Source organism: Colletotrichum acutatum, assembly GCF_030867785.1.
Source record: "Colletotrichum acutatum strain CBS 112980 chromosome Unknown BDZ83scaffold_76, whole genome shotgun sequence".
In the NCBI taxonomy this organism is placed as follows: Eukaryota; Fungi; Ascomycota; class Sordariomycetes; order Glomerellales; family Glomerellaceae; genus Colletotrichum; species Colletotrichum acutatum.
In genome coordinates this window covers 162,704-176,975 of record NW_026849070.1, presented here as the reverse complement: position 1 = coordinate 176,975, position 14,272 = coordinate 162,704, and the positions used below count along the sequence as shown (strand labels likewise).

General features: G+C 50.5%; 8 protein-coding genes across 8 annotated transcripts; 5 read left to right on the top strand and 3 right to left on the bottom strand.

The window, feature by feature from the left end:
* Nucleotides 1–50: 50 nt before the first annotated feature.
* Nucleotides 51–661, bottom strand: BDZ83DRAFT_783218 (uncharacterized protein; the record flags this gene model as incomplete). Its single annotated transcript, XM_060515583.1, has 2 exons — nt 51–320; nt 434–661. The coding sequence occupies 2 exons, from the start codon at nt 659–661 to the stop codon at nt 201–203; spliced, it is 348 nt and encodes a 115-aa protein (XP_060362735.1). The 3' UTR covers nt 51–200.
* A 921-nt stretch (nt 662–1,582) lies between these two features.
* Nucleotides 1,583–2,421, top strand: BDZ83DRAFT_653771 (uncharacterized protein; the record flags this gene model as incomplete). Its single annotated transcript, XM_060510643.1, has 2 exons — nt 1,583–1,911; nt 2,238–2,421. The coding sequence occupies 2 exons, from the start codon at nt 1,583–1,585 to the stop codon at nt 2,419–2,421; spliced, it is 513 nt and encodes a 170-aa protein (XP_060362734.1).
* Nucleotides 2,422–2,766: 345 nt separating this feature from the next.
* Nucleotides 2,767–3,519, bottom strand: BDZ83DRAFT_783216 (uncharacterized protein; the record flags this gene model as incomplete). Its single annotated transcript, XM_060515582.1, has 3 exons — nt 3,162–3,519; nt 3,015–3,079; nt 2,767–2,958 (listed from the first exon to the last, which is right to left on the bottom strand). Exons 1-3 carry the CDS (start codon nt 3,373–3,375, stop codon nt 2,767–2,769), a joined length of 471 nt encoding a protein of 156 aa, XP_060362733.1. The 5' UTR covers nt 3,376–3,519.
* Nucleotides 3,520–4,657: 1,138 nt separating this feature from the next.
* Nucleotides 4,658–5,648, top strand: BDZ83DRAFT_675645 (acetyltransferase). Its single transcript, XM_060511154.1, has 2 exons — nt 4,658–5,280; nt 5,330–5,648. The coding sequence occupies exons 1-2, from the start codon at nt 4,748–4,750 to the stop codon at nt 5,502–5,504; spliced, it is 708 nt and encodes a 235-aa protein (XP_060362732.1). The 5' UTR covers nt 4,658–4,747; the 3' UTR covers nt 5,505–5,648.
* BDZ83DRAFT_703702 (beta-xylosidase) lies at nt 5,649–7,961 on the top strand (the record flags this gene model as incomplete). The annotated part of the gene is made up of 3 exons (XM_060511483.1): nt 5,649–6,966; nt 7,063–7,759; nt 7,816–7,961. The coding sequence occupies exons 1-3, from the start codon at nt 6,103–6,105 to the stop codon at nt 7,959–7,961; spliced, it is 1,707 nt and encodes a 568-aa protein (XP_060362731.1). The 5' UTR covers nt 5,649–6,102.
* A 699-nt stretch (nt 7,962–8,660) lies between these two features.
* On the top strand, nt 8,661–9,599 carry BDZ83DRAFT_754216 (short chain dehydrogenase; the record flags this gene model as incomplete). The annotated part of the gene is made up of 1 exon (XM_060514450.1): nt 8,661–9,599. One exon carries the CDS (start codon nt 8,661–8,663, stop codon nt 9,597–9,599), a length of 939 nt encoding a protein of 312 aa, XP_060362730.1.
* A 718-nt stretch (nt 9,600–10,317) lies between these two features.
* On the bottom strand, nt 10,318–11,228 carry BDZ83DRAFT_415694 (uncharacterized protein). The gene has a single exon (XM_060502944.1). The coding sequence runs from the start codon at nt 10,995–10,997 to the stop codon at nt 10,488–10,490; it is 510 nt and encodes a 169-aa protein (XP_060362729.1). The 5' UTR covers nt 10,998–11,228; the 3' UTR covers nt 10,318–10,487.
* On the top strand, nt 11,189–12,856 carry BDZ83DRAFT_415684 (endopolygalacturonase). The gene is made up of 2 exons (XM_060502943.1): nt 11,189–11,935; nt 12,007–12,856. Exons 1-2 carry the CDS (start codon nt 11,460–11,462, stop codon nt 12,617–12,619), a joined length of 1,089 nt encoding a protein of 362 aa, XP_060362728.1. The 5' UTR covers nt 11,189–11,459; the 3' UTR covers nt 12,620–12,856.
* The last annotated feature ends 1,416 nt before the right edge of the window (nt 12,857–14,272 follow it).

The following is a 14,272-nucleotide window of genomic DNA, read 5'->3' as shown; positions in this document are numbered from 1 at the left end:
CGGGAATGGGCTTGCAGGGCCCTATATACCCTTACACCCGGCCGTCGTTCCTTCCTTACTGGTCGTCGAATGGTCTTGCAAAATCGTACGGGTGCATGTTGATGCATTGCCCGACATTTGGATCCGCCCTGGGAAAATTCTCAGGGTCAGCAAATCTTCTCATTTCCTTAGCCAAAGGTGAGAGGCAGGCGGGAAAGAGCTTACGAGTATTCCCAGTTCCAATACTTCTTCCGGCCGCCGCGCTCGCAGCCTGCCTCTGCCTTCATACCGCTGTAGCATTCTTCTATATCGATGTCGCGTTGGTCACCATTCCCGATATACTGATGTGATGTCAGCAGTTTGATATCTTTAGGAAATGTTTCATCGATCATTAATATGAGATGAGGATACTCAAGGGAACTTCGGGAAGAAAACTCGACTAGTTCTCACGTACCGAAAGCTCAAAATCCCACTTTCTATTGTTCGTATCCATGATACAGACTCGGCGGAATTCATTCTTCACATAGCTACCCGATAGCTGAGCGCAAACGATTCTCAGGTCGACGGGAGCGTTATTGTTGATGTCGTATTCACCTGTCATGCCGTTCTTGTTGCATTCGGCAGACACTGCTGGGAAGAAAATGAAGAAGGTCGCGATAAGTAGAGACTGGATGTATTTCATGACGGGCAACGAGAGAAGGACTGAATGAGTGAATGATTAGGAATTCGGGAAAAGGGAAGAGAAGTCAGTAGTTCTTAACTTATTGAAGAAAGTCACGATGCTCGGGGTGAGGTATCTGTGGGCAATGCAGGCCAGCTAGCTCCTATATACCAGTAATAAATGATGCTGATCTGTCCAAGGTAGAAAGGTTTGAAAGTGATTGGCACTTATGTATATCAGTACTTTTGTGATGCCCCAAATGCTTTAGTGTCAACTGGCAAGGGGACTTGGGCGAGCCCCAAGCTCAGCATGGTGGAACAGCAAATAACGCTGTGCGGATGATTTCCCTTACACACAGATATCAAGGGGCTGGGGTGTCAAGTCGTCAATCACCACTGTGTGACACGCTCACACAATACAGGACCTGACAACAGATTCGTACCCATCTGATTCCCTTCAGCATGATCTTGATTGAGTGAGTTAACGACATCGGGGCCACCCTAGGGGCACTTGCTTTGCTTGGGACGTAGGCGACGAGATCCTCGGATGACGCCGAGTTTCCAGGTATTTTGATGTGCTACAAAGGCTTCCCTGCGATTTTTCTCTGCGTATTACGGCTTTGGCACCGAGCGCCGGATATGGGAGTTGTGTGCGCAGGTGTTCGTTTCGGGTTTTCTCCCTTACCTTTTCCACTGGCACGATCGGGCCGTTGCCTCTTACAAGTTGGAAGGCTGAAGCACCACTCCCAGAAACAGAGCGTTCAGTCCATTAGTATCATCCTATTCCTCAACCATACAAATCTTCACAAAACCTCTTGTTATAATCCATCAGTCTAAGAAATAGAAGCAGCCGTCTTCGAAACCCGCATGCAAGCCCCCACACGTGTCTGATGCATCTCTAGCCTTTGTTGCAATAAAGAAGATCACCGCCCAATATCCGAAGATGAAATTCTCTCAACTAGCAAAAGTCCTTCTCCTTGTCGTCTCAATTGGCCTTGGAGAAGCAGCACCTGCCAGGGCCGAATCTCTAACTCTGATGCCCTCCCTGGGCTCCAAATTGGAATCCTCCAGATTCACGATGCCAGTCAACCGGACTTTACTTGCTGAAAACTTCAGAAACGCCGTTGCACTGACGGGTACCGGAGAATCATTCTCTGCTGAGCCTCAAGAATTGCTCAAGGGACGAGTCGAAACTTTCGTTGCTGGAAAATCCCCAGCAAGGTCGCGACTCGAGAACGAAGTCGAAGAGGACAGCGCAAGAATTGATTTCAGGTGAGTCAACCTTTGAAAGATTCAAAAAAGAAAGAAGAGGCGCTGATAGATGACAGGATACGTCAACCAACTCAAGGGTCCATCCAGGCTAGATCGAAACCTGGAGCATTCCCATGGGCTGGTCTCAACCCCCAAGGAACATACCCTTGGACTAGAACAATCATATGCATGGCGATCTGCGAGAGGAACACATATCACATGAGAGATGTCTTGAAGGGAAAGGGAAGATGGCAAGCGTGAGTCGAATCTCTTGAGTTTGGGACCTTGTTGCTCCACCATTCCCTAGGCCATCTTGATTCCCTCGGCTGACTTGACTCGCGACGAAGATGTATCCTCAAGTGCAAGTCTGATGGATCCATGACTGATGTGACTGGCGAGATCTATGAGGCAAGTTTCAAAGAAGGCTTTGCTCCATTGAGCTATTACAAGGGATACCTAGATTACGTCTCGGGCAAGACTGGCGTGGTGGAACCGAAAAATTGGTTCCTGGAGTGGAGGGCAGCGTATTAAGCAATGAGTTGTATCTAGCATCTCATGAACCAAAGCACCTGTCGATCGTGTTCATTAAGACTACCTGTCCGGACTAATCTCGTATTGAATTGGTAAAGAAAAAGGCCTTCTGGGCACAAGAGTTACGTGTTATTTACTATGTCCGTATACCGTGGAGTCACAATGCTCCTGTATCCGTCGCATCGATCTCTGAACTCGATCAGAGGAGCTGAGACATAAACCCACATCGCGCCTTGTTCGTAAGCCGGCATACCCCCCTGAACGGTGTCGTCGGATCTCCAGCAGCGATCCATTATGCGTCCAGCAGTGCGGGCAACATTGTTACTGGAAGTCAAAGAGAATTAGCTACATCTTATACGAGTCTTTGGAAGTCGAGAAACCGATTTCGACATACCAATTGGTGCTCACTTCTCCGGCCCCGCTACCGCTTCCAACAATTTGCGCATTACCAGCGGTACACATCGCCGTCGCGGTTCTAGTACCGCAGTTCGCGTTCAAACCGGCAAGGTAATTGATGCATGTCACAGCATCAGGTGCCTATATAGTGTTAGTCTAGACTTCCCAATTGATGAGAGTCACCGAGTTTGACTTACCCAAGCGGAAGGCTTGCCATCGTTGCACACCAAGAACTGCTCCTGTCTCTTGTGAAGTGAGCCAGCTACAGATTTCACATTAGTACATATGCATGCAACCAACTCTGACATCCAGGCAGAAACGATCAAGGGAGATCGAAGACTAACCTTCATGAGCAGCAGCGGATTTGGCAGCAGCTTCAAGGGCCTCGTCGACGGATAGAGCGCTTTCAGGATCGGCAATGATAGTCTCAACCCATTGTTCCCAGGACCAGTCACCGACACCAACGGCATCCCGAGAGTCTGCAAGAGGAGCAGGAGACGCAGCTGCGAGAGCCACCAGGAAGAGCAAAGCAACTGAAGAAAGGGCGACTTGGACCATTGTGAAAGAATTGTCTGGAAGCTGAGTTTAGAGATCTATGTGTGAAGGGTGGTTTATGATCAACTTAAGCAAGTAGGTGCCTAGGTTTTATATAGTTGTTAGCTCCAGCTTGGAATCAAGAGAAGTGACAACACAGAAAACCCGCCATGTTTGAAAATCGTGTCTTTCGTCATAGCTTTGGCCTTCTCGATTGCTAGATGAAGTTGGAATTGGCACGATAACTCAGTGAACCATCGTTGTACAGACTGTGCCCCTCTGGTACTGGAGCTCAGTACGGTAAGCTTACGTCTCTGCACGATTTGCTGTGCCATGACCTTGCGTAAACGAGGTCGTCAGACTAACCGTACTCTTTGAATTATTATGCGACAAATGTTTGCTACTTAGGTGGCCGATCGGCCACGGAAAATGATCCACGAAGTAGTCTAGAAGTTGACGCCAAGAACCATTAAACCAAAGTCCCGTCGCTTAACTCTTACTTTGAGCTAGCAGGCGGTCGACCGACGTTTTAATGGTATCCTGCGAGCTTGAAGAAGGGTAGCACCCACTGTGACGCTGACCGAATACGAGAATTGAGCTTCACACAGTCTGTCCATGATTTCTCTGTTCCGAACTCTGTCAGGTACCCGCCACAACAGCCCAAGCCAGTAGTGTGACTTGATCGAGCCTTAGTTCCTTAAATGGAGTCAATTGGATTGGATCAGATCTTTCTAGTCTTTCACTTGTCATATTATCTGAGATTCAATTCGTGTGATCGGTTTAGGTGGAGGAAACATGGCCCCCTTGCTCCTGGGCAAGGAAGAGCAGAAAGTGAAAGCCACCCAGCCAAGATTCCTTTGACGCGACACCAGGGGTTTTTAACAAATGGATACTTCAAAACAATCATTAAAGCAGACAACACCCGTACTGACACTTCGATGTATTACCGTAGTCTCCATTGGTAAGTTGTCGAGCCGTGTCTGCTCCTGTTGAACTACCAACTTGAGCAAATCATTTCAGTCGCTGAACTGCACTTTCTCAACTATTCAAAGCCCGCTCACAAGCCTGTGTCGCCTCACAGCTTTGTAGTTGTCAGGTTGAGGGGGAATTACCGTTTGACAGTCCAGTCTCGTCAGTGCACGGGTCTTGTATCACCGAGATCAGTAGTCCTGCGTTGAAGTTGCGCGTATCCGGCGTATTTGGCGTGTCTTCCTTGTGACCGGGCCGGGCGCCCCACTTCGCGCCGAAGTTGTCGTGCTTTGAAGAATCTCCATCTGTTGAGTCATCGTCCAGAACACATACATATATTTGAATCTCAATCTGAACATCGGAAACGTTGCAAACATTGACCAAAACTTGGTGAATTAGTTCTTCATAACCACGACCTGCCAGAAATATGGACTTTCCTGTTGACCCTCTCGTAGCCTCCGCCGATCCGGCAACGGCTCCATCCCATACCCCGCTCCACGGCCGATACACCTCCGTGGTCCCGTTGCAACCATCGCATGCGCAGGCCATCTTCAAGCATCTCGGCCGCGAAGAGAACGCCTGGCGCTGGACATATCTCTTAACTGAGCCTTTCCTCGAGTTCGAAGAATGCGAGGCAGCATTCAAGGAATGGAGCGTCTGCAAAGACCCGTTGTACTTTACTGTATTGTCCGGCCCGGCATCGGATCCATCATCCGAGCCAGTGGGTGTGATGGCATATCTCTCTATTGTTCCGGCTCATAGACGTATTGAGATTGGATCCATCATTTTCAGTGAGCAGCTGAAGCAGACGCGTACCGCCACTGAGGCCCAGTACCTTCTCATGAAGCATGCTTTCGAGGGCTTGGGCAACTACAGGCTCGAGTGGAAGGCCAATCATCTGAACAAGCCGAGTCTCGCAGCTGCTGCGCGGTTAGGATATACCTATGAAGGCACTTTCAGGTAAGACAGCTATAAAACTCGTTCTCAGTCAGCAACTAAAACCCGGTAGAAAGCACATAGTCACCAAAGGGCGACGTAGAGATACAGCTTGGTTCAGCATCACAGATGATGAGTGGCCGTTAGTCAAGAGCGGCCTGGAAATGTGGTTGAGCGAAGAAAACTTTGATGAGAATGGCAAACAGCGCAAAGGTCTGAAGCAGTGCCGAGAGGCAGTCGAGGCATAAAGTCAAGCTTTGTAGCTTGGTTGTTGGAAGCTCTAGTAAGGAGGGAGGAGAAGAGCTGTCAAGCGCAAGATCGCGTAGAAAGGGTGAACAGGTTATTAGACGCAGACAGTTGCAACGATGGTAATGTTTCCGGGCACCGTGCTGATTGAAAACTGCATCGGATATGCAAGTGCTATTTCTAGCCACGTGAATAGCTCGCTTCCACTGAGGGCGAAGGAGATGACGGAAATGCATCATGGCTCCAACTCCCCCGGTCTTAGCCTTGCTGATCCTGCATCTCCCCCGCAGTTGGCTTGAAGCTCAACGGGACAAGATCGGTGCTTCGGGATTTTAGGCTAAAGCCACAATTCTCCGAGTAGGGATTTCCATGGCGCCGGTGTCTCGGAAAAGCGCTGCACCGTTGCCCGCAATCTTGTGAACGACTTTCGACCGCTGCTGGAATGTCTTCCCTGGTGTGGACATAGACTCCAGAACGATGCAGGTTTTCCATGAGCGCTGCGGGGTTATCTGAGTTAAGGGCCTCGGAAAGTCAATATAACGTGAAAACCAGCTTGTAACTACTTGCAAAAGAGTCTGATAGCTTACGAGCTTTCTCACAATGAAGTCCCGACTTCTAGCTTTAGCAATAGCCCTCTTCGGAGTTGGCCGAGCTGAGAACTCAACCTTTCAAAACCCCATCATTAGCGGCTTCAATCCTGACCCCAGCTGCGTCTTTGTTCCAGAGTTGAACAATACCTTCTTCTGTGCCACATCCAGTTTTCTCGTTTTCCCTGGACTGCCCATCCACGCAAGCCGAGACCTGGTGCACTGGAAACATGTTTCCAACGCATTCAGTCGAGCAGACCAGCTGCCAGGTCTAGCTTTTCTGCCAAAGGCAACCAGCGGCATCTACGCACCCACGTTACGCTTCCGCGAGGGCTTGTTTTACCTGCTATGCACTCTCGTGAATCAGCAACTCCCAAGGACTAATGATAGTCGTTGGGACAACTTCATCATCACATCGACGGACCCGTATAGCTCGAATTCCTGGTCAGACCCTGTTCACTTTAGCTTCCCCGGATTTGATCCATCGCCGTTTTGGGACGATGACGGCAAGACGTACGTCTCGGGTGCGCACACGGCAGCTTACTACCCAGGAATAATGCATGCGCCGCTCAACCTGGAGACTGGCGAAATAGGAGACATCATCATGCCCTGGAACGGTACCGGTGGGCGGTCTCCCGAGGCACCTCACATCTGGAAGCGAGATGGGTGGTACTATCTAGTCCTTGCTGAAGGCGGCACCCGTGAGAATCACATGGTCACAATGGCTCGATCGAAGAGCCTAGAGGGACCTTACGATCCAGCACCGGCAAACCCACTGTTGACCTCTGCAAACGATACTGACTCCTACTTCCAAGCTGTCGGGCACGCAGATTTGTTCCAGGATGCTGATGGAAATTGGTGGTCTGTCGCTCTAGCAGTTCGGGCTGGCGGCACCTATGGCAAGGATCCCGGAGCATACTTTGGCAACCTGCCGATGGGCAGAGAGACGGTACTTACGCCCGTCACCTGGGAGAAGGACGAGTTCCCAGTGTTTACGCCGGTCACTGGCAACGTCTCTGGCTGGCTGCTACCCGCAAAAGCTATACCAGAAGAGGGAGAAGGTCAACTCAGCGACGCAGACGATGTTATCTCCTTTCCGCCGGGAAGCAGTCTGCCTATTCAATTCATCCATTGGCGCCTACCAAAGGCTAGAAACTACGCGGTCTCGCCACCAGGTCACTGGAATACACTGGCGTTGAAGTCTTCAGTACTTAATCTCACAGCCTTCGACGCTGACTTTGCCTTGGGTCGTGGTCAAACTTTTGTCGGACGGCGGATGGCTCATTCACTCTTCAGATTCCGTGTTGATGTCGACTGGGCGAAGTCATTGACGAAGGAAGAGATGGAGGTCGGGGTCTCAATTATTCAAGATCAAGCGCAACACTTCGATCTTGGTATCGTCATGTTGAAGCCAGAGGGAAGTGAGGACCTTCGGCCGCATCTTCGGTATCGTGGTATCTCGGAAACACCGTACAGGGCGATTGAACATCCGCCTAATGAGATTTACCCACTTCCGGATGGCTGGGCTGGGGAGAAGATTTCGCTCCAGATTGAGGCTGTCAACAGCACTCATTTTGCATTTTCTGCCGGCCTTACGGGTCTCAGGAAAGACTCCAATCTAAGAGTCTTTGGACATTGCAAGGGTACCGAGTTGGTTCCTTACTACTCTGGTAAGCTCACTCTCTATGAAGACAATTGGATCCCGTATCGACAAATATGATTCTAGGTTCCGTGGTTGGCGTTTACGCAACATCTAATGGGAAGCATGGAGAGCAGGCGTTTGAGACATACATCTCCAACTGGCGGTACAGCGGAACCCGACAGCTCAGAAGCCAGAAGGATGTCGACGATGCTGATAACTCTAGTGCTTAGAGTGGTTTGACTGAGTCCTTCTCACTATTTGCAATACTACTATCACTACCTTATGAGGTGATGTTCAAAATTCTCCTTGACCATGGGTCCTGCCAAGAGCTGCCCGGCAAGCTGTCTGTGTGGGAGCCGGAGCCCCCTAAGACCCGTTTCTCCGAGGCAACCCATCATCAAGACGCAACATGTGAATTGGGGCAATGCCATCATCGGGCGTTGGCTCCAATCGTCTGCTCGCTTGAGGTAACATCGTGGCGGTTGCCAGGCTCTGGAGTCAAGATTCCACCGACGCCCCTGAGCCCGGCTTGCTGCGCTCGCAAATTACAGTTGAATAATCCTGCCTACGACAAGCAGTCTGAAGAACACATTTACATGCCGTCACACCTCGGTAGGTCCATGGATGGCGTCTATAAGACCTATCGGACTATGATCGCCCAAACATTAACGGCCTCTGGAACTATCGGTCAAAGCGGGGGACCCTGGACCCTAAAACTACCAATACCACCTTGCAACCAATATCGTCGGTGCCAGTGTCGAGCTCGGGACGGTCGGACGCCAATTTTGAAACGTGAAACTCTAAAGCACAGTATATAACAAGCTACGCTCCCGCGCGCCACGAGGCTTTTCGTCGCTTGTGCAATCACGATCAACAACAGACAGATTCAAACATCAAACGACGTAGGCATAAAGTAATCAGACTGAAAGATGGCGACAGCGTTTTTGATGGGCGGCTACAACTTCGAGCCGGACTCTGATATCCCAGACTTAACAGGAAAAGTCGTTCTCGTCACCGGTGGAAATGCCGGCCTTGGACTAGAGACGATCCGACAGATTGCAAAGCACAACCCTAGACATATCTATCTCGCAGGACGCTCAAAGGAAAAGGGCGAGGCCGCAATCGAAGCACTGAGGAAAGAAGGCTCTAGCATCGCGCCAATTTCTCATCTGCCGCTTGAATTGTCCTCATTTGAAAGCATCAAAGCCGCCGCTAAACAGTTCAATGAGTCTTCTTCTCGGCTGGACCTTCTCGTCAATAATGCTGGAATCATGGCGACGCCGGAGGGCCTCACAAAGGAGGGTTACGAGATCCAATTTGGTACAAACCACATGGGTCATGCACTCTTTACTCAACTCCTGATGCCTACCTTGAAGAAGACGGCGAACGAGAACCCTGACGTGAGGGTCGTGTTCCTCTCCTCGGGCGCGGAAGGCTGGGCTCCTAAAGACATTTACCAGTTTGACAAGCTCAAGACCCAGATGCCCGAAACCCCCAGTCGTTATCGTTACGGCATCTCAAAGGTGGCAAACATTCACTACGCCGCTGCCCTCGCGGAGCGGCATCCGGAGCTCAAGATTGTCAGTGTGCACCCGGGTATCGTCGACACAAATCTGGCACAATCCATTATCAACAAGTCCAACTTCGTTTTGGGCACGATTGTGTACCTCGGCACTAAGATCGTAGCCGTCAGTCCCCAGAAGGGTGCGCTCAACCAGCTCTGGGCATCATTCAGCCCAGACGTCAAGAGCGGCACCTTCTACTTCCCAGTTGGTGTCACCGGTAAAGGTACGAGATTGAGCAAGAACAAGGACAAGAGGGAGGAGTTATGGAAATGGACCGAAGAAGAACTCCGGAGTCATTTGTAGCGGGACATCCGCAACTGGCCGAGCAGAAAAGAGACAGCTCACAAAAGACTAAATCCACCATGTACCGAACAAGACTTCGTATTTTCTTTTCCTTCTAGCGTAATGCGGAGACAGGAATAAAGTGTTCCAAGGACCGGCAGTTTCATGTATGTTGAATCTCCATGGCCAGAATCCGGTGGCCAAAGTGTGTAAGCTTGAATGATGCTGCATGAACCACTACCAAGTCGGTTTTTGCTGCCGTTCGAAATTGCACCGTGAGTTGGCAAAAACTACTCGAGTCGGTTAGATCCAATCCATAAGCCCACTATGAATCAGCAGAATCCAACGCTAAAAGCAGGTGAGTCGCAAAGTTCGGAACCCGATTAAAAAAAGGACCCAAGGGGGCCCCCTGGTCCAAGTAGATGACGGAAATGTTCACTGTCGGATCAAGCCCGAAGTTCACCCAGGTTCATTCGTCTAAACCTGTCACTAATAAATTGCCCGTCTTCAAATGACCCTGATTCGGGGCCGAGAATAGGAGGCCTGCTCGCCCCTCGTAGAATCCCGGCGGCTGACAGGGCAAGTATACGCGCAAGGCCGTATTCGCCGAAAGGAGAGGCTCTGTCCCACAAGGCAGGCGGCTCGTCGGTCGTCGGATGCTTGGATTGCAATTAGGGCTTTAAGGTTAATCACACCACTTTAGGTAACGCCCGGGCTCTCCGGTGCTCGTTCGTCATCGAATTCTTAACGAGACGACCGCCGGACAGCCACATGTCATGAAAGGCAGAAATACTTTCAACGGGAATTATTTCTGCTATGACCAGTGTCGTTGGCTGAGAATCAACATGCCATGTTGGAGCAGGTTGGAAGATGCACAACGCCTTATCACATTCCTGCAGAATCCTTACCTCACCTCCGTTCTTGGCATTTCTTTTCTGTGGGAACTTCCCCTTTCAAACAAATTGACACAGGCACACAGGGAAGTACTGGGTCAGCCGCAGCGACTGGTGGGTAAAATACCGTGATTTTCTGGGGCTTTCTGGATCCCAAGAGTTCCATGATCGGATCGATCGGCAAATCAAGCCTATGCCAAGATGAAGCCAAGATGCCATTGAGATTGGAAATCCTACCTGAAGAGGCAGTTTCTTCATTGCCGCCACGCGTCAGAAGTGGTGAAATCGACTCGGTCAGACGGTCTGGAAGTCTTGGAAGGTAATCTGTGATCATGTCTCGGTATTCCGCTGGTAGGGCGGCTGACACCGGCTTGGGGCGTAGGTTCCCGTCAGCCCTGTTCGTCCCAAAGTCCACAACGACCGGGAATGATCCCATCGTCAGACCTGGGTCATCGGATAGTGGGCGAGCAGCTCTCCTAATATTCTGCTCCCCACGTGCTAGCTTCGCGCCGCGGGCTCGCAGCATTTGAAGCTTAGATGATTTAAGCCAGTGTGGAGAGTCGCCTCCTCTTTTCGGTCCTTCGGGGCAACACTCCGGCGCTGCAAGGTCAGATTAAAGGTGGTTTTGGAATCATGGGCTCCTCTTAGCTCCTTCCAGAGACCGGGGAGATAGACAACGGTGATGCCGACTATCCGGCGTGGGAGCCGCACCGTATCCAGTTGCGGAAATCCAACGAGCTCCCAACAAGCAGCATCTAAATGAAAGGGGAAAAGGAGGCTTACAGTCTTGTATGTTCGACAACTTCATATAAGTATTGTCTTTTCTGCCCACCTCTTTTGCTTCTGTTCTTGATACCTCATCGTGCTTCTTCACTCACACTCTTTTCAACCACATTCTTTTCCAACTCTAGTCTCTCATTCGATATTTTCTGTACATACTCGAAGTATCCCACGTGTTGATCACATACCAAAACAAATCAAAGAAACGATGAAGTTCCTCTCCGTTGTCGCGGGCCTCAGCGCCCTGGCTGCCGCCGCCCCCGCCGAGCTCGACACCCGTGCCTCGTGCACCTTCACTGACGCCAAGACGGCCATGTCCAAGAAGACCTCCTGCACCGACATCGTCCTCAACGGCATCAAGGTCCCCGCTGGCGAGACTCTCGACCTTACCGGCCTCAAGGACGGAACCAAAGTCACCTTCAAGGGCACCACCACCTTCGGCTACAAGGAGTGGGAGGGCCCCCTCATCGCCATCGGTGGTAAGAAGGTCAGCGTTGTCGGTGCTTCTGGCAACTCCATCTCCTGCCAGGGTGAGCGCTGGTGGGATGGCAAGGGAGGCAACGGTGGCAAGAAGAAGCCCAAGTTCTTCAAGGTCAAGATCAACGACGGTTCCATCTCTGGCCTGAACGTCAAGAACACCCCGGCCCACGGATTCTCCATCAGTGGCGTTTCCGGCCTCAAGGTGTAAGTCAAAACTCAATGTTGGTTTTTTTTTTTTTTTTTTCAACAGTAATGCTGACCCGATTATTCTCTAGCTCCAACATCCTTTTCGACAATAAGGATGGTGACTCCAAGGGTGGCCACAACACTGATGCCTTCGATGTCGGTACGTCTTCTGACGTGACCATCTCCGGCGCCAAGGTCTACAACCAGGACGACTGCCTGGCTATCAACTCCGGCACCGGTATCACTTTCGAGAACGGATACTGCTACGGCTCCCACGGCCTGTCCATCGGCTCTGTTGGTGGACGTAGCGATAACACCGTCCAGAACGTCATCATCCGTGACTCCACCATCGAGAAGGCCGACAACGGTATCCGCATCAAGACCATTGCCAACAAGACTGGCAAGGTCAACGGTATCACCTTTGAGAACATCACCCTCAAGAACATCAACAAGAAGGGCATTGTCATCCAGCAGGATTACGAGAACGGCAGCCCTACCGGCAAGCCCACCGCTGGTATTCCCATCACCGACGTCACCGTCAAGAACGTCAAGGGAACCGTCGCCGCAAAGGGCACCAACGTGTACATCCTTTGCGCCAAGGGTGCCTGCTCCAACTGGAAGTGGTCTGGTGTCTCCGTTACCGGTGGCAAGTCCTCTTCTGAGTGCTCCGGCATCCCCTCCGGCTCCGGCGCCAAGTGCTAAATGCTTGATAATGTTGAAGTCGGGAGCGGTGCTCCAGGCTTGAGGTTGCCTTGACTGGCAAAGGCCAGAAGAGGGGTTGCGAGTGATGGCCTTGCGACTTGGGTGGAGGTTGTGCCATGAAACTCCCCCTTGGGATTTCGTTTGGCTTGTCATCCTTCGATTCTTAGATACCCTTCGCGGAATATGATTAAGTAATCTTCATTTTAACTTCGTATGCTTGGTTGCAGTGACTGTGGGATTAGTCGTATCTGGTCGCCCGTGCCGTTAAAAACTCTTGTCACTGGCCTGTCAAAGGTATTAGTGTATCCTGGGCCTCGTCATTAGTAACGAGGGGACTGACTCACCATTGGATGTACAGGCAGGACTCTTCGAGAGTAAGTTGAAGAGGCATCCGTGGCATCCAATTGTATGTGTGTGTGACGCCTTGTGTGATACTTGGTGCACGAGTCCACAGACATGTTTTCCAAGGGGTGTGCCGCTGGCGGCTTGATTTCAAGACACAAGTCATGCAAACACCGTCTTTGTCTAATCCAAATGAATACAACCGTTCTTTCTGTCGCATTCTGAGACCTGGCACGTTACACGCAGCCTGCCTCCAGATTTGACCTTGCGGCTGAAAGTGAAAATGTATAAAATGTATCAGATGTAGCCTTTTGTTGCTCATCGTTCATACCATGAGCTCATAATTACCTTCTCGCACTTCGCTCATCGCAAAACTGGATTCGCAGCCGTCAGTTTCGATGATCTGACATTCAACTTCTTCCCTAGTTGTTTGAGCGTCGGCATACGCACTCAGGATTTCGATGGTTACCGTTTCACCTCTCCATGTCTATCTGCGGGACGAGGCGGCAGTGTCAATCTGTGACCGAAGTTGCTTGGATAAGCCAGAACAATTGCAACCGAGTCCAGATGTTGGCGGCATTGGGGTAAGTGCGCTTGGTGACAAGAGGCCACCTTGAAACCACTACTTTCTCAAAAGGCTATTTTTGCTAGCTGGGCTGCGATCATCAACTAGGTAATGATCGGGTTTGTTGGAACTGGGTGGCTAGTGGTGGTTATGATGTTTTTGCGTTATTGCTTGGCTTTTGACCCTAGTGTTGATCCCCTAGAGCGTTGTAAACAACAGCAGAGGCACAAGAGGAAGCATGTTTGGAAGTCCAACGTGATTGACGTCCAGGCCACCAACATGTTCTTGAGCCTTCTTCATAGACTTGGTAATCACCTACGCTGGGGTTTCGCCATAACCAAGGTACCAGGCATCTCTTTTAGTTGTATTACGTCAACAGCATTATGGCCTTTATACATCCGTCTCCAACCTTTCTTCTCCAATTCTTCCTCCGTTTTTCGAACATATCTTAAGGCGGACGAAAGAGAGAAATGACTGGTTCAACGTACAATTCGTGACGACTCGTAAATTGCATATTTATTCATGTACTGACGTCGAACCGCAGTTGTTGGGGTTACCTACTAAGCCTGGTTTTATGGTCTATCCTAAGTCCGGAAAGATCGAGGCATAGTCAGAAGACTGACCATGATTCTACAGGCTCTCTTAAACTTATGCGACAAACAGCTTCTCACCGGTCTCGGCATACTACTCAACAGTTTTGTCAATCTTGGATGCTATATGTCAGCGTATCATTGGCAGATCATTTG

Bases quoted from the DNA above. Each gene is read 5' to 3' on its own strand.
- BDZ83DRAFT_675645 (XM_060511154.1), top strand. From the start codon at position 4,748: ATGGACTTTCCTGTTGACCCTCTCGTAGCCTCCGCCGATCCGGCAACG. The intron at 5,281-5,329 runs GTAAGACAGCTA...AAAACCCGGTAG, and splicing joins ACCTATGAAGGCACTTTCAG to AAAGCACATAGTCACCAAAG.
- BDZ83DRAFT_415694 (XM_060502944.1), bottom strand. From the start codon at position 10,997: ATGCTGCGAGCCCGCGGCGCGAAGCTAGCACGTGGGGAGCAGAATATT.
- BDZ83DRAFT_415684 (XM_060502943.1), top strand. From the start codon at position 11,460: ATGAAGTTCCTCTCCGTTGTCGCGGGCCTCAGCGCCCTGGCTGCCGCC. The intron at 11,936-12,006 runs GTAAGTCAAAAC...ATTATTCTCTAG, and splicing joins GGCGTTTCCGGCCTCAAGGT to CTCCAACATCCTTTTCGACA.